General features: G+C 44.0%; 1 protein-coding gene across 4 annotated transcripts; it reads right to left on the bottom strand.

Moving 5' to 3' along the window:
- Positions 1-248: 248 nt before the first annotated feature.
- LOC116319215 (probable ribonuclease ZC3H12C) lies at positions 249-19,799 on the bottom strand. Of its 4 annotated transcripts, XM_039607101.1 has the most exons (7): positions 19,742-19,799; positions 19,423-19,615; positions 6,796-7,667; positions 6,539-6,678; positions 6,119-6,353; positions 5,734-5,840; positions 249-5,297 (listed from the first exon to the last, which is right to left on the bottom strand). In XM_039607101.1, exons 3-7 carry the CDS (start codon positions 7,596-7,598, stop codon positions 3,685-3,687), a joined length of 2,898 nt encoding a protein of 965 aa, XP_039463035.1. In that variant the 5' UTR covers positions 7,599-7,667; positions 19,423-19,615; positions 19,742-19,799; the 3' UTR covers positions 249-3,684. The 4 variants fall into 4 exon arrangements, with proteins under 4 accessions (XP_039463035.1, XP_039463036.1, XP_031594341.2 ...); XM_039607102.1 differs by having other exon boundaries at positions 19,367-19,782; XM_031738481.2 differs by having other exon boundaries at positions 19,423-19,782.
- Positions 19,800-20,707: the final 908 nt, after the last annotated feature.

Below are 20,707 nucleotides of genomic sequence, written 5' to 3'. Positions count from 1 at the left end.
ACTTGTGATTATATACAGTGACACACTTGGATCAGATCAGTTATTTTTACTTGCAATGGTGTGACATTAACATGATTTGAAATACAAAGTACTATAATTACTTTCTCAAGGGAGTAATTAAGTAATGTACTCTGAACTTTTTTTTAAAAGTAATAACTACTGTGTAATACAACACTTTTTCTGAGTAACGACCCCAACAATGGTTCTATAAAACAGACACTTAAAACGACCCTCTGTGACTCACCATCTTTTATAGCAGTACTCTTTAATGAATAATCACAGTTACAGCAGAAAGTGTTATAATATTGAAGTACTTACAGTGTTCTAAATGTAAATACTACGTGAAATAATAGGTTTTTATATGTTATAATATCCGCAAGTCAGCATATTGCTATATATGGCTGAGTGCACTTCCAAAGGAAACAGCTGGAGAAAAATGGGACGTCATCCATCACAGGCTTCTTAATCCCAAGAAGTAAATATCCAGTGTTGTAGAAATCAAGACCGGACAATAAGTGAAAAATTCACACACCAAAAAGGAAAAAAGTTTGTTATGTGTACAGTTAAACCTAAAAACAACACTTAAACAACAACTAGCATCACGTCACAATAACGGCAAGACATGCTTCCAGGAACACGGATATGTACATAAATTAAACAAGAACACATGCAGAAACTAAACAAATCAAAAACATGCATAACAGTTTGCTGAACATAGTTCAGATTATTGGATGTGTCATAAGCACAATGCCACGAAGAGGCATTACTTTGGGCCCACCCTCAGGTGCCACGCTGACACACAGTGCCAGGAGGCCAGAGAGAAGGCGCTTCTTCAATACACACAAAGGTTCTCTCTCATCAACAGCATGTGTTGGACAGGAAAGAAACCAGTGGGCTATATGTAGCTGGCTTGTGATTAATGGTACGATGAGCTCAAGTGCTAGACTTTTACTTCCTCGGTGGCCATTTTGAACTTTACAGTTTAGGGCCTCCAGTCGATCGAAAACAGCCAAACTTGTGTTCTGAAGAACTCCAGCAACATTAACATTGAAAGGAAAATAAAAAATATAAAGTTGGTGAACATTTTACTTAATGCTGCATCCTGCTATTAGAAGTATGTCTTCCTCAATAGTCCCACAGGCAGGTAGCATCTTGAACGCATAGCTAATGCTAACATTTCTCTCTAAGGAAGTGCTTGGGTTGCCAAGGCAGCTGTAATTTAACCTCTAAATGCTGAAACTGAAATATTGTCTTCATTTGTTGAGCTACCAGGCAGTAATCCACTAAGGCTAAAGGAGTTTTAATATTTTGTATTTAAATATCGGACAGAAGTTTTCAACATTTGACTACTAGAAAGCAGCTAGCAGCTTAGCTCGCTAACCTTTGCTAGATTTATATTGTCGTTATTCCAAATAATTCAATAGTGAGGTGATGAATTAGTGTTACATGAAGACCACATCTGTTTGCTATGGCAGACACTCTGAGTAGAGCTTCAGTAGAACTTTAGATACATTCAAAATGGCCGCCATAGGATTTTAAATATATAAGTCCCCTTTACAAACATGGCTGGGGTCTGTGCACTCAACCCAGGAAAAAAAGGCGACCTTTTTATGCTTTTCCTTATATTCTGCCATACATAAACAATGCTACAATGTTGACTGCAATTAAACGTGATCAAAGTTTTTACTGAGGTCACTGTACGCACTTGTCTGCTAGCATAAACTCCAGGCCTCAGGCTGCTCCTGAGTCCTGATGCTTGATTTTTTTTTATTTTTTTTTTAACTTTTCTGCTGAGCTGACATCAACTCGATTTCCTAATATGGTCAAGCACTGGGTTCTGTTTCCCGAAGTCTGATGAGAGCTAGCCAATCAGAACAAAGTAGCCTTTTAGGGAGGAGGAGCCTCAAAGAGCTGGGAGCGAAAATGTCTAAGATCCAGAATGAACTGTATGGATAGGTTTTTTTATTGTTGTTGTTTTTTAAGAACTACAAATCATGCAAAGCTACTCTAGTGGACTCCCAGAATAAAAATACATTACTGGAAATTCACATAAAAGGTCCCTTTTAATAGAGACAATAAATTGATTTCTGAAAAAACATCAATTTTATGTTATTTAAAGCATAATTGAACATTATTTCCTGACTTTAAGAAGAGGCTAAAAAATCCTAACATGGACTGGCCCAAACCTCATACTGAAACCTAAACCTTTTCTTATTTCCGATGAGTACCTAGCAAGTATTTGTTAACCAGAGCTCCTGTATAAAAAAAATAAAATAACAATAAGCCAGCTTTAAACCCAAAAGGTAACGAAGCTGCGGCGCCTAAACATAGTAGGCACCCAACTCCTTTTGTTTAAAATATATTTGAAATAATTGTCTCAAAGCTATTTCCACAAGATTAAAAGTTGGAACATCTCGATTGGAACAAAAGTTTTGTCACTGCACTTTTATCATACAGCAATACATCAAGAGTGTTTGATAGATACGGATCATCGAGTCCATGTACTGTATATAACATCAGCGACTTAGTTAATGATACAATTTGTATCAAACAAGGTTTTTCTCTGTCAAGCATGGATTCAGCTGGGATCTGCTACAGACGACAGTACACGCTGTTAGCCAAAAGCACAGCAGAGGGAATCTGATAAATATATTTACAATACATACATGGTTTATTTACCGGTGGCCGGATGTTCTGTCTGTAGCAGATACCAGAGTCGACCCAAAAGAAAGGGCCAGAGAGAAAGAGCGAGAGAGATGTCCCTTACTAAAACTAAGGTACACACGACAGGGTCACCCATCTCTGCAGCTACAACTCTGACCAAAAAACTGACGTCATCTCAAATAAGATGACCATCTTCTCGACACCTATGTTTACCAACATGGGAAAAAAAATCCACAAACGCCCCATACACACACACACACACACACACACACACACACACACACACACACACACACACACACACACACACAGAAATTCATGGAACACACCTGGGACAAACAGAGGTTTGAAACCACTGAGTGATAACTGAGTACCTGATGACGGCTGACACGGGACAAGACCCGGTCCATGTGGTGGCTCCATTTGACTCAGTGTACAATACACATAAATGTGTGTTTATGTATAAATAACTCTTAAATTCAGTCACATTTTTGATGTATTTTTGTGAAACCAACTCACCAGATTATGGTTTGGGTGTAAAACCAAAGGTGCCCTTGTATAAACGTCCTGTATGCAAAGCTACAGTACAAATTAAAAACAACAGCAGGGCGGCGGGGTCTAGAACAAATCTCCATTTGTCGCAGGTTAAGTCAAAATCTCAGACTTCGTCCAGTGTCTCGCTCTCTTTCCACACCTGGTAAAAGTTGTTGCTGCACAGTGACCAGACCTGGATTTGGATTATCTTCAGCTTTTTATGTCCTGGAGACTTTTGCATTGTTTGATTATTAATATAAGAAAAGAAACGGCTCTCCTCACAGACAATCTGAAAGTGTAATCCCAGCAGTGTAGGGACGGCTGTGTTTCAGGTGGTAGAGCAGGTAGTCTACCAATCAGAAGTCTGAGGGAGTGAGAAAGCACTTTGAGTGCTTAAATTGAGTAGAAAGGCGCGCTGCAAGTACCAGTCCATTTACCAGTGTTGCTATGCGAAGCAGTTACTTAGCTCGTCTTTGCCTTCCCTCCTCAGTAGCCTGTTTGGGCTTTTTCTGCAAGGATGGCAGCTGCCAGCTGCTGGGGGTCTGTGATGTGGGGGCTTCTGGCCATAACCCGGCTTACCAGGTCTGAGGGGAAGATGTTGCACAGGTTTATGTACACTTTCTCCCTCGCATCGCCGTAGCGACTGTGCGCGGGGGATTCTGGGTGCTGTGACATGTAGGAGGGAGAGGCATGGGAGGGCACGGTAAGGTGAGAGCTGTGAGGTGGGTATGGCGGGAGAGGCGTGCTGGATGGATGAGGCGGGCAAGGAGAGTGGGCTGGGGGCGGTGGGTGGCTGAGGTAATGAGTTGGGGATGGGTGGAGAGCTGGGTGAGAGGAGTGATGCTGGCCGTAGCCGTCTTGCGCCCATGGAGGAGTGTGCCAGGACGACTGCCGTGTGTCTGGCAGGCTTTGGTAGGTAGGCGGCTCGTATCTGGATGGCGGCAGCGGCGGCTGCCTGTAGTACTTGTCCCAGCTGGGCAGGGCTTTTGGTCGGTGGTGATGGTGTGATGTGGAGAGGTGTTCGTACAGGTGTGAGTCGGACACACTTTCTGCTCGCGTTGGGGCCAGGCAGCGGCCAAGGGGTGAGCCAGGGGGTGCGGGGTTGGACTGCGGCAGAGAGTGGTAGTCGCCTGGGCAGCTGGACCGCGCAGTCAGCGGTTGGTGCTGGAGATGAGGGGGCAGGGGGTAGAGGGGCCGCTTTGGGGGAGCCTCTAGTGGGGGCGGATCATGAGCGCAGCTCTGCCCGCGTGCGGCGCTCAGGTGGTAAGGGTGTAGTCCTGTGCTGGGCGTGTGGCTGTGCTGAATGTTTGTGTATTCGGCAGGATGCAGGCCACAAAGTTCATGGCTAGATGTGGCATGATGGGAGTACAGTCGGCCGTGGGGATTAGGAAAATGGACAGCGTCTTCCAGTAAGGGGTCCGGGGGGCATCCGGGACACTGCCTCTCGCCGTACGAGTCGCAGCTGCTGCCGCAACTGACGCTGCTTTCGCTGCTGCACTCAGAGCCGGCTGAGCCCAGCCGCAGGTCTGTGTCGTTGGGGAAGCGACAGTCTGGGCTCCGTCTGGAGGAGAGGCTCAGGCCTGAGTAAGCACGTGTTACTGAATAGTAGCTTAAGTCTGGAGACTCACAGTGAGGGTAAAGGTCATGGCTGGGGGCTGGTAAGTGACCGTGAGGCATCACTGCTCTCGCTTGCTGCTCTTGTGGGAGGCCAAGAGTGGATGGTGGGCCTCCTGGGGCCGGGGACATGCTTATACTCCCACCGCAGCTACCGCTAGTGGAGCTGCTACTGCTGGTGCTGCTGCCACACACAGTATTCTTCTGCACCTCCACCCTCCCTTTGGCCAGCAGCTTCTCTTCGGCGTCGCTGTATGACAGAGCTCGGATGCTGGGGTCCGACTGCCTTTTCGGTGCGCCTTTCTTGGCGTCGATGCTGCCAGCTGGCACGCTGTGGCTCTTCACCAGCCCGGCGTCGCCCTGGTTCTTTGAGACGACGCAGGTCTTGGCGCTGGCACGCAGCTCATCAGCCACGGCACGCTGAGGTTGGGCGCCTCGCTCCGGGTGGTAGTACTTACATTTGTGACCGTAAGTACACTTCTTTCCTGAAGCAAAGAGACACAACGTGCGCTTCAGTAAACAAGTAAACACACAGAGTGGGCAGAGAAAGGGGAGCTCATTTACTAACTGCACGACATCATCACCGCTCTGTCCACTTCACCTCCTGGTAAATATACAGATGCAGAGAAATATATAGAGAAATGGGGGTGTGGCTGTATGCCGACAGATTTAGAATGAGTCTGATTTAGCAGCATACGCACAGAGGTGAGAAAAAAATGGGCTGGTGCACACGTCATAAATCTGATGATAACTTTGTGCAGAATAAGAAAGTCTCCACTAACGCATCTGCATATGAGGTCCAATGTCACCACACACTGTGAGAGAGACTCTAATTCAATATAAATTATTACGTTGTTCTTGAAAAGTACAAAATGTTTCATGTGCGTTATTTCGACGTGTATTTCATGACTTTCTTCTCACCGTATGGACAAGGCTGCTTCTTCTGCTCAGGCATGACGGGCCTTTTTCTCAGGAAGTTGTCTAAGCTGGGGCCGTGACGACCAAGAGGGTCATCTGGCGGCATGAATCTGCAAGATTAGAAAGGATGAGAGCATTAATTCGCTATTAGAGGAAATACGATGGTGTCCATACACATTCTTTAAAGCTGCTTCACCAGCTTCAAGTGTGGAAGCTTTAAAGGAGGCACAGAATAATTGATTCCCCACATATAGCAAAGTGAAAAATGCCTTCCTTATATCAGAGTGTGAGATTTTATTTGTAAATCAACTTTATTCATTATTTTAAACATCACTCTGATTCAAAGATAAGAGTCATGAATGACCTCATAACATCCTTCCCTACTCACTTATCATTGACAAAGGAATACATGAGAAGCCGCTCATCTATGAACTTCTTCCACTCGGGCTTCTCGTTAGCCAGGTCTCTGTAGTTGTCGTTGGAGACGATGATGCCATCTGACTCATAGGCCAGCTTGACAATGAAACGGTCGTCATAGCAGACCACACGTCGACCTTGGACACGCCGTGAAGGCGTGAACACCAGGATTTTTTCCTTCTCTAGGCGACGTAAGATCTCCTGATCTGTGAAGGAAAGGATTATAGTAAGGCTGGGGGGGAAATGCGGTGCTAGAAAACCATTATTACCTATTTTGGAGCTTTAGCCCTGTGAGTTACTGCTGATGTGTTTGGGGCCTTTCACCCCACGACCCTAAGGTGCATAAGCAGTTAAGAAAATGGATTTTAGTTAAACCGCGTCTTCTACTGACCTGTTATAGGGGCATCGGGTCGGGACTGCTCTTTCCGCCACGCAGGCACAAAAACTGTGATGTCTTGATGGCCGCGCTCGAGGAACCAATCTACAGCCAGCTGGATGCCCTGACAGGAAAACACTTCCTTGTTCCCATGGCTGTGAAAACGGTGCAAAGGTAAAAGACAGCGTAAATAAACATTTATGATTTGAATGTGTTTCTTTACAGCAGTTTCCACTGACAAACATATATACATATATAATAATAGAGCTCACCTCATGGCTACATTGCTGCCATCTATCACGACTGGCCGCAGGTTGTCCTGGTCACACAAAGAGTCTGAATGACAGGGTGAGTCTGACCTCTGGCCTTCCAGCAAATCAGAACAACCACAGGAGGATGAGGAAGATGAAGAGGATGAGGTAGAGGCTAATAATCCAGCCGGCTGCTCACTGTCTGACTTGGTGCCCAGCTTGACCAGCTCTCCCAGTATGTCATTGATTAGGGTGTCAGGGCCGAGCTTAGACAGCACCAGTCGCACCGTCTCCTCAGAGTAGCCGAGTTTGAGGGCAAACTCTAGCTTAGCCTGGTACTCTTTCCCACCAGCCTCATAGCCAGGCTCTGAAGCAGACAGACTGGGTGGAGGTTCAGGCAGGTGCTCGCACGGGGAGTCGAGCGTGGACTGGGCATGGGCGTCACATTCAAGCTCTGCTAGAAGTTCAGATGGGGGCTCGGGAGGGCCTTCGGTGCCTAAGTCCACACACTGGGTCCGGCAGAGCGGCTGGTGGGTGTTCTTACTGTGAGTCAACCCTCCGTCTCCTCCATCCGAGTCGGTACCTGGAGCGAGGGTGGAGCTGGAGGTCAACGCTGACTCGCCCTCTGCGTCGGACCCACTGTTTTCCTCTAGGACGGTCAGTGGAGGGGAGCCAGCGGTGCTCTCCCCCTGCTCCTCCATAGCAGGGGGCCCGTCAGCGCCGCCAGCCTGCCGGTCACCCCCCGCTACGTGTAGATACTCCAAATCCAGCCCCAGGTCGAGGATATGGCCTGCACCTGCCTCCACATGGTCCTTCTGACCCATGTGTCTGTCACAGACATCCAGCACACTGGGCTGACTGCTGCCCACTCACAAAACTTGACTCATTGGTGCCTAAAGGAAGAAAGGTGGAGCGAGTGAGTAAACTGTAGATAAAAGATGGATTTAGCTGTCAAGCCGTGCCCAATGTAGTCAAATCCTGGCTCCATGATTTGACTACATTTGACTGGCGTCGGTTCATATTTTTAATTTTATATTCTGCATGACTGTCAGACGACAGTAGCTAAGCCATGTAGCTAAGATAAACTAACATGAGCAAACCCACTTTGGAAGCTGACTGAAACTAAGGGAATTAAAAAAAATGAAGACAAAGTAAATAAAAAAATAATAATGATATTAACGTCTAATAACTCTGAGACCAGTTAGAAGAAGCATTTAAAGACTGGAAACAGAAGAAAACGTAACTTTCTTCTCTGCTAATGATACACACAGTGGTACTCAAATGCAAATGTGTCATTTATATTACATATATAAATGATGCAAAGGCACAAAGGCAAACAGGGAAATTGGGTAAATCCCTACTTAAACTTATATATGGGTGAAAACCTTGGCTTAAAAGAGTGTAGCATTTGCTACCACAGCAGTTCCAATGAAATTCCAGGGAGAAATCATTTGCAAAAAAGAGAATTTGCATTCAGGCTGTGTGAAAACGATAATCTAAAGTCAACACCGACTGTCATTTTAGGGAAATCTGATTTTACACCTAGAATTTTCGGCTAACAGCGTTGGATCCATCTGTTCTGCCAACAAAACAAAAAAAAGCTCTGACTGGCTGCGCAGAGCAGTTGGGGGAATCCGGTCAGGCACAGGCTGGCAGACACAAAGAGCTGATGGGGCCTCTATCCCTAATTAATGGACTCCCGCGTTTTGTGTGTGTGTGTGTTTTTTTTTTTAATAGCACCACACCACAGCACATTAATCTATGGGGGGGCAGAGGGTGAACTAGGGCGGTTGGACCTTTCTCCCTCCTCATTCTACCTGATAATTAAGGCCCATATGCTTCTTCCCACCGAGGTCACTCGTTAAAACACTGAAGGCTATGAAGTCAATTGGGGCATTGTATTCGAGCATCAGGTGTGAGGTTAGACTAGTCTGATCTGTAATAAAGGTTTAATAAAGGTTTAGAGGTTTGTGATAAAGGAAAAGTTAATCTGAGAACATGAAATTAGAGACATTCGACTAATCCTGAGGTGAAATCTGTGGGAAAATTCCACAACAGCAAAAATGCTTTTAGAAGTGAAAAATGAACTTTTTAAAGGTTTATTTGGGACAAAGTTGGCTTTTTAAATTATTTTATTAGATTTGACTCTAAATATGCAGCTTGATGTATTTTGACTGGACTCTACTTTGAAGTTTAAAATCTTCGCACCTACAAAATTAAAAATTTTTCCAAGCCAGAACACAATCCTGACGACAAGCAGGGCAGAGCAAATGATGAAAATGGGGAAGTGACTTAAAGCTGTTGGGAGAACGGGGAGGATCGGTTAGACAAGGGGTGGAGTGAGTGTGCATTTTATGAAAAAGGGCTGCCTAGCAACGTGGCTGAGCTACTGTTGCTAAGCTACAGCTGTTGAAAGCATTCTCCCATCCAAATGCCAAGACAGAGGCTGCGGCGTTCAGCCGGCGACCCGCCTTAATTCACACATGTTACAAAAAGGTCTGCTGCGGGAGGGGGCAGAGGGGCTTAAGTGTGCCTCACTGGTAACCCACCAAGACAACAATAGACCCGCAGCACTGATTAGGACTGGGACCTTGGCATTAAGTGCTGTGGGTGTTGATGGTGCCCTGTGATGCACACACAAACACACTAACGACCCAAGGTGACTCATACTGCTGTGGAGAGAGTGGGACCGAGTTTGCAGCACATCAACTAGACTGATGATCTTCTCTCAGGCTTAACAATCAGCTAATCTAAAGCGCGAGCATCGCATCAGCACTGCATAACCTCAGACAGTCTGGTCAGGCACGCCAACACTAACAGATCCAGATAAAGCGAAACTGTGAATGACGGCAGCAGAATAACATCAATGTTAGAAAATATTAAACATTTGACTGTGTTGCTACAAGAAAAATGTGAGTACGCTCTAAAAAGATCTCACAGCGGGCAGTTTGGGGTCGATAAAGGCATTTAGAATAGATTTATTGGGCTTGGGCTTTAGCAGTCCACCTAAGTTTTTACTGTTGAAGTGCAATCTCTTTTTTTCAATATTTACCACTATTATATCTCCACATGAATCAAAAGCTGACAAATCATTCATAGCCTTAAAGAGGGTAATCAAGAGCAATCAATTTATTTAATAGTCTATCTACAGATATCTGTAGAGGTTAGGAAATCCTCAGCCCATACAGATAATAATAGTTTAGCGGATAGCTGATGTTTTACACTATTTGTTCATTTTCTTGTTGCAGCTTAATTTCTTTCACCATTCTGGATCAGGGAAACAAATAATTCTTAGTTCTAATAAACAACTGAACAGCTTTAAAAGGTCTCCTGGTCTTCGTCATACTATTGTGCAAAGTAGTGTTTGCCTCAGTGTAAAACTGATATGACACAACAGATAAATACCATCTGATTTTATACAGTTTGCAGGTACCAGACAATATTCTCCGTACTGAAAGCTTTCTGGTTTCTGCTCGACTGCAATCCAAGTTCTACTAAACAATCACATCTGGTAGTTCTTGTGGCCATTTGGAAACAATGACCAGTGATCAGAACACAGAGTGCTGAAACAGATATCCACCACCTACACCAGTAGCCCTGAATCACTGGCTCTTATCCCCAGAGGATAAGTCAGCAGGCCAGCTGATGGGCTCCCAGACTGCATATAGTTTGCCAGCTAATAAATAAAGCTCCACCTGGTAGTTTCAGCTGTTCCCTTATTTACCAAGCCGTCATCACACCGAATGGTTGGATCCACGTGTTTGATTTGGCAAAGATTTGACACCGGATGCCCTTGCACCTATCCGTGCTTGGGACCGGCACACTACCAGTACACTAGCTTGTGATGGGTTTGCTGACCGATATCAGGTCAATACAGATCTATCTGCTGATATTTTTTAATATACACAGCTGCAGTAATTACACGTAAAAAGGAAAAATTATGGCATTATTGGATATTAATTTTCCAGAAAAGCCAGTAACTCAGGAGATTTACTCAGCGGTCATGATATTCTGCTACATGCACTGCAGACAGATCTGAGGTAGAGACAGCGCCGCTCTGTTGGACAAACTATGTGATGACAGAATTTCTGAACTATTTCAAAATTATATTTCAGGAAAAAAAACAACTATATCAGTGCATATGGGATAACACTTTCCTGTTTTCCTACTTGAGCCTGGTTTTGATGGAGGTTTCTTCCTGTTAAAAGGGAGTTCTTCCTTCCCACTGTTGCTGAGTGCTTGCTCATAGGCAGTCATCTGACTGCTGGCGTTTTCTCTTTATTACTGTAGGGTCTTTAACTCAGGGCCTTGAGGCAACTGTTGTTGAGGTTTGACACCATATATATAAAATTAAATAGAATATGTAATCAAATGCTGACACATCTGAGGCCAGTCAACACTGCCTGTTAATATCAACTGACTGACATGTTGGTTTGGATCTGCAAATAATCTTTATTAGTATTTACTGTGATTATATCTATGATTAATCAATTGAGCTATTTGCCTACAGGTTGAAAGAAAACCGTGGCGAATAAAGTCTGAAAAAACTACTTTGTCACAGTCTAAGATTACATATTTAAAACATTTTGTATGAAAAAGCAGTCCAAAGCCCTAAGATATTAACTGCTGAGATAACTTAAAGTAAGCACATATTTACATAAAACACTGGGGGTGACTGTAAAAATGTGGCAGGCTCTGGATCTTTTAGTTCCTTTGCTTTCACAACTTCTTTACCCTCATTTGATCTTTTTCGCAATCTGGATAAATCTAATCATAATCCCGTAGTTTGAGCTGCTTAACATCAAAAAACCTGAACAGTCACAATGAAAGCCTGTAAGTCTTTTCACAGCTAGGGCTTTAAAAGTCTTCCTGTGTGGCAGAGCTCTGCAGACGAATGCATGTGAAATCGGGTCCAGCTTTAACGGCCCAAAGACATCGCGGCATCTCCAGACCTCCAGGTTGAGCGGGTGCATCTTTCAAACATCAGCTTACACACACACACACACACACACACACACACACACACACACACACACACACACACACACACACACACACACACACACACACACACACACACACACACACACACACACACACACACACACACACACACCACTGCTGGCTTTGATGGAACCAGTAATGAATATGTAACACAGTCCTTACAGCGCTTTGTGCAAGTGTGTGCAGTGGATGGGGGTGGGGGGTTCCATTTTGAAAGGCGGTCTGGGAGGGGGCACAGGACTACGGGGGGTGGGGGTCGGGGGGGTAGACCCCTGTGTCTCCAGCACAGTGCAAAAGTTACTGTAAAAAGTGTGTGCATGCATTAGTGCATCTAGGTGGCGCACTAGACTTTACCCACCAGCAACAAGGCAACAGATGTCTGCTGAGCGCGGTATGTGCAATAGGTATCCCCCACCCATTGCACAAAACACACACACACCCCTGTCTCCATACTGCCAATGAGTTTAGAGGGAAAACTCAGCAGGACAGACGGGGAGCACTGACACACAGTCAGAAAGTTGCATGCATGCACGCACGCAGACACACACACACACACACACACACACTCTAAGGGCAGCACCTTAAAGAAAACTTTTTTGTTTTATCCACTAATGTGACACTAATATATATTTTTTAAACAGCATCACAGGAAGCCCATCCCTCCTGCATCAAGTTTCATATCAACACATATCACACAAATCTGAACAACTGCAGTGACGGCAGACTTGAGCAAAGTGTAGCCAGGTGCTACAGCGCTATAAATTCTTATCCTGCACACCGAGAATTTTTTTTAAAATACTCTTGTGGTTAAAAGTCACTAATGGGTTCTGCATGTTGCATTCATTTTCAGCGATATTTCACATGCAACAAAGAAAGTGGGCTCCATCTTTTCCTCTTTAATCTGAATTTGCCCTTGTGAATTATAAATGACTCTAACCTTTCTGAAAACTTACAGGAGTCTAAGTTACTCGTATGCCAGCATCAGTTTTTTTGATGATCCTGCAGCGCAGCGGAAGCCTAGTGAGGCTCGAGAGGAGCAACCTGCCATGTAAGTACTCCTAAAAAGTCAGTATTTCTATTTTATAGCAAGCAGAAGATGAATTTCAGTATAAAAGTCAGGTTATAATAGAGAGGAGGGGACTCCATCACACTCACCAGACCAAAAAGTGCAACAAACAATGAAGAGAGGAAATGTGACTAGCTCATTTCAACATCTTTAAATCCTTGAAAAGCCGATTAAAAAACGCTGCAGGTGAAAGAAAAGAACCAATCCCAAAGTTCCCACAGCAACAACGTCCAAGATCGATTTTTTCTTTCTTTTAGAGCATCCAACTCCAGCCTCACGCCTCTGTCCTCACTGTCCGACTGTCTTCCAGAGCTGTGTGTGTGTCTTTTTCCCCCTCTGCAGAAGCAGGCAAGTTGGACAATGAGTGGCAGAACAGATGGACCCAACAATGTCAGCCTTCCCTCGTTTAGAGTGGCTGCTTCTAACCAATCGGAGCAGCAGCAGCCCTACAATGAGGTGCAGAGGCAAGAGGCGGGGGAGGAGGGGAGTGGCTGTGGGCAGATGCCTGCAACACCCAGTTTCCCCAAGGCACGCGTACTCAACGTGCACCGGCACACACGCACGCACGCTAACGCACACACTCCACGGCCTGAAAGGGCTTCCCCTGTGTGGCCGATGAATCAACGAGGGGTGGGTGGCTGAACAATGGAGCTACACAATGGGAGGCTGGGGAGGGCAGCTGCAGTGTGAGGGCTGGTGCTATTACGGCCCCAGGCAGCAATGGAGAACACCTGGCTACAGAGCGCCACAGTCACTCTCCTCTCTTTGTCTCGAGCTGTGGGGAGGGTGGCGGTGGTGGTGACGGGGTTTCGACTGAAAGAAAAGCTGAAGGCTGGCTGAAAGACTGCTGTGGCCTTTAAGAGAGTGCAAGAGGAAAGAGAAGAGTGTGGCTGCGCTGAAAGAGAAAAAAGACAAGTGCGTGGGGGGCGAGAGACATCAAAAGTTTTATGTCCCAGTGAGTATGAGGAGGGGACCTGCTCAGCATTGTTGTGGCACACTTAGGGCCGATGACTCAGAAACACAAATCTTTGCCTTTTTGTCTTTTATATGATTATGTAGCACGTGTAGCGGATCCCATTTGTTAAAGAAAAAAAAAAAACCCCACACTTCAATACCCAAAATGACACAAAAAACTTGCCTACGTTTTCTTGTACACTGGTATAAAGTTATTTTAATTCCAGTTATATAGCATCAAATTCAACAATTCAATCAACAGTTGCTTCAAGCCACTTTATATTGTAAGGTAAAGACCCTACATTTAAATACTGAACAACAAAAAAAGCTAATTTCATACACGACCATTCCAAAATAACGTTAGCCAAACAAACTCAACCGATAACCCATCCAACGCTGGATACACTTAACTTGAAAAAGCTGCCACTTAATACACACTAGTAGGAGTAAATAAGACAGAAACCTCCATGTATCTACAAATCATAAATTAATGAATTAAATAATTGTTTAAAACAAAATCAATGGCTACCTTTGATTGTTTTAAATTTTAAAAAAGAAAATACAGGGAGTGCAGAATTATTAGGCAAATGAGTATTTTGTCCACATCATCCTCTTCATGCATGTTGTCTTACTCCAAGCTGTATAGGCTCGAAAGCCTACTACCAATTAAGCATATTAGGTGATGTGCATCTCTGTAATGAGAAGGGGTGTGGTCTAATGACATCAACACCCTATATCAGGTGTGCATAATTATTAGGCAACTTCCTTTCCTTTGGCAAAATGGGTCAAAAGAAGGACTTGACAGGCTCAGAAAAGTCAAAAATAGTGAGATATCTTGCAGAGGGATGCAGCAGTCTTAAAATTGCAAAGCTTCTGAAGCGTGATCATCGAACAATCAAGCGCTTCATTCAAAATAGTCAACAGGGTCGCAAGAAGCGTGTGGAAAACCAAGGCGCAAATTAACTGCCCATGAACTGAGAAAAGTCAAGCGTGCAGCTGCCAAGATGCCACTTGCCACCAGTTTGGCCATATTTCAGAGCTGCAACATCACTGAGTGCCCAAAAGCACAAGGTGTGCAATACTCAGAGACATGGCCAAGGTAAGAAAGGCTGAAAGACGACCACCACTGAACAAGACACACAGCTGAAACGTCAAGACTGGGCCAAGAAATATCTCAAGACTGATTTTTCTAAGGTTTTATGGACTGATGAAATGAGAGTGAGTCTTGATGGGCCAGATGGATGGGCCCGTGGCTGGATTGGTAAAGGGCAGAGAGCTCCAGTCCGACTCAGACGCCAGCAAGGTGGAGGTGGAGTACTGGTTTGGGCTGGTATCATCAAAGATGAGCTTGTGGGGCCTTTTCGGGTTGAGGATGGAGTCAAGCTCAACTCCCAGTCCTACTGCCAGTTTCTGGAAGACACCTTCTTCAAGCAGTGGTACAGGAAGAAGTCTGCATCCTTCAAGAAAAACATGATTTTCATGCAGGACAATGCTCCATCACACGCGTCCAAGTACTCCACAGCGTGGCTGGCAAGAAAGGGTATAAAAGAAGAAAAACTAATGACATGGCCTCCTTGTTCACCTGATCTGAACCCCATTGAGAACCTGTGGTCCATCATCAAATGTGAGATTTACAAGGAGGGAAAACGGTACACCTCTCTGAACAGTGTCTGGGAGGCTGTGGTTGCTGCTGCACGCAATGTTGATGGTGAACAGATCAAAACACTGACAGAATCCATGGATGGCAGGCTTTTGAGTGTCCTTGCAAAGAAAGGTGGCTATATTGGTCGCTGATTTGTTTTGTTTTGTTTTTGAATGTCAGAAATGTATATTTGTGAATGTGGAGATGTTATATTGGTTTCACTGGTACAAATAAATAATTGAAATGGGTATATATTTGTTTTTTGTTAAGTTGCCTAATAATTATGCACAGTAATAGTCACCTGCACACACAGATATCCCCCTAAAATAGCTAAAACTAAAAACAAACTAAAAACTACTTCCAAAAACATTCAGCTTTGATATTAATGAGTTTTTTGGGTTCATTGAGAACATGGTTGTTGTTCAATAATAAAATTATTCCTCAAAAATACAACTTGCCTAATAATTCTGCACTCCCTGTAATGACAAAGTTTAACTTTGAGGACAAAATTTGGAGTTGAGAAAAAGTGATGAATCCCAATAAAGCTGATCAATATCGCAAAAAATCCCAATAATATTGTATCAGTGTCTGATGAGTCCCACCTCTACCAAACAGCCAGAATGAAGAGCAGAGAACAATACACTGTAGTCTAGTACCATGCAGACTACTTGAATATGGATACCCAGCTGACCAAAGTGACACACAGACTGGACAGAGGTTAAAGAGCAGATGCTTATAACAGCAGTGCAAATTAATATGCCAAATATGCCAAAGATGAATATGGTGCAGCTTAATATGCGAGCTGTTTATCTAGGACACTTTTTTTTTTAAAATTGAAACAAATGACTCTTCATCCGAGCCAAGTGGCGCAACTCAAATCCCACAGCTGATCCCTGTGTGTTAAAATGATGAAATAAAAGTAAGGTGGACACACACAGTTGCTCCTACACCTCCAAATCCGAAGCTTTTGTCTCCATTTTTTGCAGACTGTACATCAACTGCATGTTTTTGTTGCTCCTGAGGGACTCTGACATTGTCTAACTGCACATAATCAGGTGCTGCTGTAACATGAGTGCTGCATGGCACCAAAGCAAGCCAGGGGAAAGAAGAAAAAAATCAAACGTCTCAGTGTCACTATTGATCTTTTTTTTTTTTTTTTTTTGTCCCCTCTGGTCACCAACACAGAGTACCAACAGCAAAAAAAAAATATAACACTGTCGATATGTAATACCGTGGGAGGTGACAAGGCCGGGGCATGTCCACTAGTCATGTCAACCTAATAGAGACAGCCAGTGGTTTGGGTTTCATAGAATCTCTAATTCAAACTGAAATTGAGATCATATCTAAGCAACTGTTTCATGACACCAGATTTGTTGTATGGACTGATGTTTCCATAAAAAACAGAACTGCAATGTTAGTTGGGGTACTCTAATAAGCAACAACATTAAGGAAAAAAAGAGGAAAAACATAGAAAAATACAAATAAAAGTGAAAAATGTTAAAAATGCAAAGATAAAAAGTGAAAATCTGGGTTCAAGGTGATACAGAGGTTTTCTTTTATTTTGTTATTTATCGCTCCCTTTTTTTATTTTACTAAAAAAAAATAATTGCATTTCATCACTAGAATCAGACCAATTTATCAGTGGGTCAATCTGTCAATATTAGCTATTTGCCAATATCTCTCTATTTATAACAACCAATAAATGAAAAACGAAAAAATTCAAATAGAGATGTTAAAGACACCCTTCAACCGTTTTATGAATGTTAATGTGTCACAGTTTGTCCACCAAGCAACTGATCAGAGCAGAGCATAAATGATTAAATAAATTACTGCACGAGACAAATGTTAAATATGAAATGAAAATACGGTTGTGATTTATGTGACTGAAAGAAAAAAAATACTGTCTTAGTGGTTAAGAATTGTTTTTCTAGCTTAATAGGAACTTACAAAAACCTGCCTGGTTTTATTCAAGATCTGTTTCATTACAGAGCATCAAATGCTACAAAGCAGCAAATATTTCAAACTTTTGCATCAAAAATAACAAAATCAACTGCACTTTACGATCAAAGTAGTTGTATAATTGGCTATAAAATTAATACCTAATCATTGCAGGTTTAATTGAATTATTTGCAGTGTTCGCTTTGGGTTCTTCGTAGGGGCCAACACAACACTCTGGCTAATGAGCAGCCAAGCTGCAGCAGCCACACCCGTGGAATCTGAGTACGATCCAGAGGACAACGCATCTGCCAACGGAAAAATTAATTTAGAGAGATAAGGCTGAAATATCCAGCTGCATTTATCTTGGCAGCAACAAGTAGCAGCATGTATTTAGAGGCAACAGAAAACAGTGTGGTGTCGGTGTGTGTGCTCAGCCAGTTTGCCAACTAAAATAAGTGTTCCCCCGGCTTTAACGGGCTCAACAAGAAAACAAATGCCTGATTAAATAAGAATGTGCTCCTAGTCAGCTCTCAGAGTCAGACGAGGGTGCTGAGGAGAGATGCATACAACAGCTGACCGACTGCACAGCTCCCAAACGCTCTAACAGAGACAGGAGGAGCTCTCTGTGGGGGCCATCTGTCCTTACAAACAGGTGTGCACTGCTCCCAACAACTGCAGCAGCAGCAGCAGGACGAACGCTGAGAACCCAGCACAACAGAGCTGAGCTGCAGCAGGAGGCTTCTTCCTGTGCCTGAAATTAATTCTTGCTGGGTTTGGTCCAACCTGCTCTAGTCTTACTTCCTTATCGATAAGACTTGCAAACTATCGGGCGACGAGTCAGGGACTATTTTAATAACCACTTTAATCATGAAAAAGTAAAATGCCTCTGGCTTTGCATGTCAAATTTGATGTGACACATCACACATTTGACTGAGGTGCAATAAACACAGTTCTCAAAACAAGCAGAAATCCAGCGATGTTCAATTCACTGTCAATTAAAAACAATAAAAAGTTACAGATTAACCTTCTATTCTGCTTGGAAAAATGACAAATGGGGGGGAAAGAAAGTGCAGTGCATCACTGTAGTCCACTTTTCCTATCCAACCGAGGTCCAGGCAACAGAAGGAGACCTTTTGCTCTCTGTAACCTCTTTCTGACCTCTGCACATCCACTCAGCACTGCCAACACCACCAGCAGTACAGAGTAAGTTCAGGATATCATGGCAAAAGTCATCACCTCTGTGTGTGTGTGTGCGTGATTCAAATGAATACCACAGAAAAGTGAACAGAGGAAGTCTTTGTGGAGTCAGAGGGCCAAACATCACTGCTGAAGCTGCAGTATTTTCCAAGAAGCAGCTAATTACCTTTCCTCTTTAACTGTGACATGTGTAGCACGCATGCGTAAGTGGATGTTATTTGATACAGAATAGCCTTTAAACGTGACAGGGACACACTTTGAGTTTGGAAACAGGGGTGATGGTCAGAAGAAAGCAAAGTGGGGTCACTAAATAAAAGCCCCACGGGGTGTGGACAGACAGCTGTTGGGCTCGTGCCTACACCACGCCCCCCACCCTTCCCCATCCCCATCCAAAAGCTCAAAGCCTGGACTGCTACTGGTCCGACCCCCTCGGGGAACCACTATAACCAGTGTTCAGCACAGCTGTCAGTTAGAGAACGCGGAGACAGGTGGGAGGAAGAGACAAGAGCGCCTCTTCTCCCTCCTGAATTCCCCAGAGAGCAGACTTGTGCTTCACTCAGGCCTTCTTCACCCCAAAACTGCCTTAATGCTCATTTCAAAAACACGCATCAGCTCCATTTTCAGCCTAAAAGGCGCGAAACCCCACAGCAGCACCCATCCCGCTGTCTGCCTGTTGAAGAGGCTACAGTCAACAAACTATATTATGGATGTTTGTGAGCGCGCATGGGGCGTGCACGGTCACCGCAAACCAACACCGTCACGACCTCCCTGCAGCTCTCACCCACACCAACCTGCGGCTCCTCCGGCTAACGAGTCCGCCCTGAGGACGCTGTTGGCGGGTTCTCACCTGGTCAGAGCCGCCGCTGGAGCCGCACGACAAGCTTGGCGTTAAAACGCTCCCATCTTCATCACATACTGGCGACGCAAAACATCCGGCCGGACTGCAGCGTGACCCAGCCAAACTGCGTCAGGCTGAAGAGAGCGACGAGGCGCCTTCCGCTCTGCCGCTCTTTCAAAATAAAAGCAAACCAACTAACCGCCTGTTCAAGAGGAAGAAAGACAAGAAGAATTTCTTATACCAACACTTGTGTACTTTTCTTCTGTCTTATGTTTGTCTGGTGTAAGATATAACAACAAACCCTACGGTTTGTTAGCAACTAACTTACCTCAAGACCCTCAAAATAGCATACGTTTCAAACTGAAAACCAGCCGCGTTTTAAGATTTTAACCTCTCTTAACGTAAAATAAAAGCATACAATTAATAAAAACAATAATTATAATAATTTTAGGCTAAAGAGGAAACTGTACCAGAAGTGTTGAGGCTCGCTTTACTAAAATTATTGCGCTTGTGGTACCTGTGTGCGGCGGGATCATCGATGGGCGGTGAGGTGTACACCGGCGCCATCTTGCGGTCAATGTGTATTATTAGCAAGTCCTGTTTTCCTCCGTTCAAACATTAACATGCGTTTAAAATCTGCTTGAGAACATGTACTTAAACTTTTAAAAAAATTCTGCGAAGTGCAAAGCGTAGCGTTTTAATTAGAAAATAATAGGGTGCAAGCACTTTAGTAAAGTACTCGAGTAAATCTGGAACCCCAGTTCCAAAAAGTTATCGGGCTGTGTGAAATGTGGATAAAAAGAAAATCAACTTTAGGATAATTTCTTTTAGTGTATATTTGCTTGACTGTTTGAAGCATACATCATTAAAAAAGAGGGTTTTTTGGAAGTTCTGTGAGGAGAAAGCACTGGAAATATGAGACCAAAGTAGAGATATTTGGCTATTAAAAAAAAAACAAAACATACCAGCATAAATTCCTCAGAACGGTGGTGGAGGGGTGATGATTTGGGCTTGTTTTACAGCCACACGACCTGGGCACCTTGCAGTCACTGAGTTGACTATGAACTTCTGTGTACCAAAATGTGGGCATTTATCTGACAGCTATCTAACAGAGCATGTCCAAACTGTAGCCATGCAACAGGACAATGATCCCCGAGCACAGCAGTAATGCTACAACAGAACAACTGAAAAACAAAAGAATCAAGCTATTGCAGTGGTCCAAAGTCCAGACCTCAGCCTGACTGAAAAGCTGTAGCAGGACCTCAGTGACAGGCAGTCAAAATTCATCCACAAC

Source organism: Oreochromis aureus, linkage group 23 (genome assembly GCF_013358895.1).
Source record: "Oreochromis aureus strain Israel breed Guangdong linkage group 23, ZZ_aureus, whole genome shotgun sequence".
In the NCBI taxonomy this organism is placed as follows: Eukaryota; Metazoa; Chordata; class Actinopteri; order Cichliformes; family Cichlidae; genus Oreochromis; species Oreochromis aureus.
The sequence above is the reverse complement of the archived record's forward strand: the minus strand, read 5'-3'. Positions and strand labels throughout refer to the sequence as shown.

Excerpts from the sequence above, each read along its gene's own strand:
- LOC116319215 (XM_039607101.1), bottom strand. The coding sequence starts at position 7,598 with ATGGGTCAGAAGGACCATGTGGAGGCAGGTGCAGGCCATATCCTCGAC. Across the intron at positions 6,679-6,795 it reads GGCAGCAATGTAGCCATGAG|CCATGGGAACAAGGAAGTGT; the intron begins GTGAGCTCTATT and ends CCGTTTTCACAG. Across the intron at positions 5,298-5,733 it reads GAAGCAGCCTTGTCCATACG|GAAAGAAGTGTACTTACGGT; the intron begins GTGAGAAGAAAG and ends TCTTTGCTTCAG.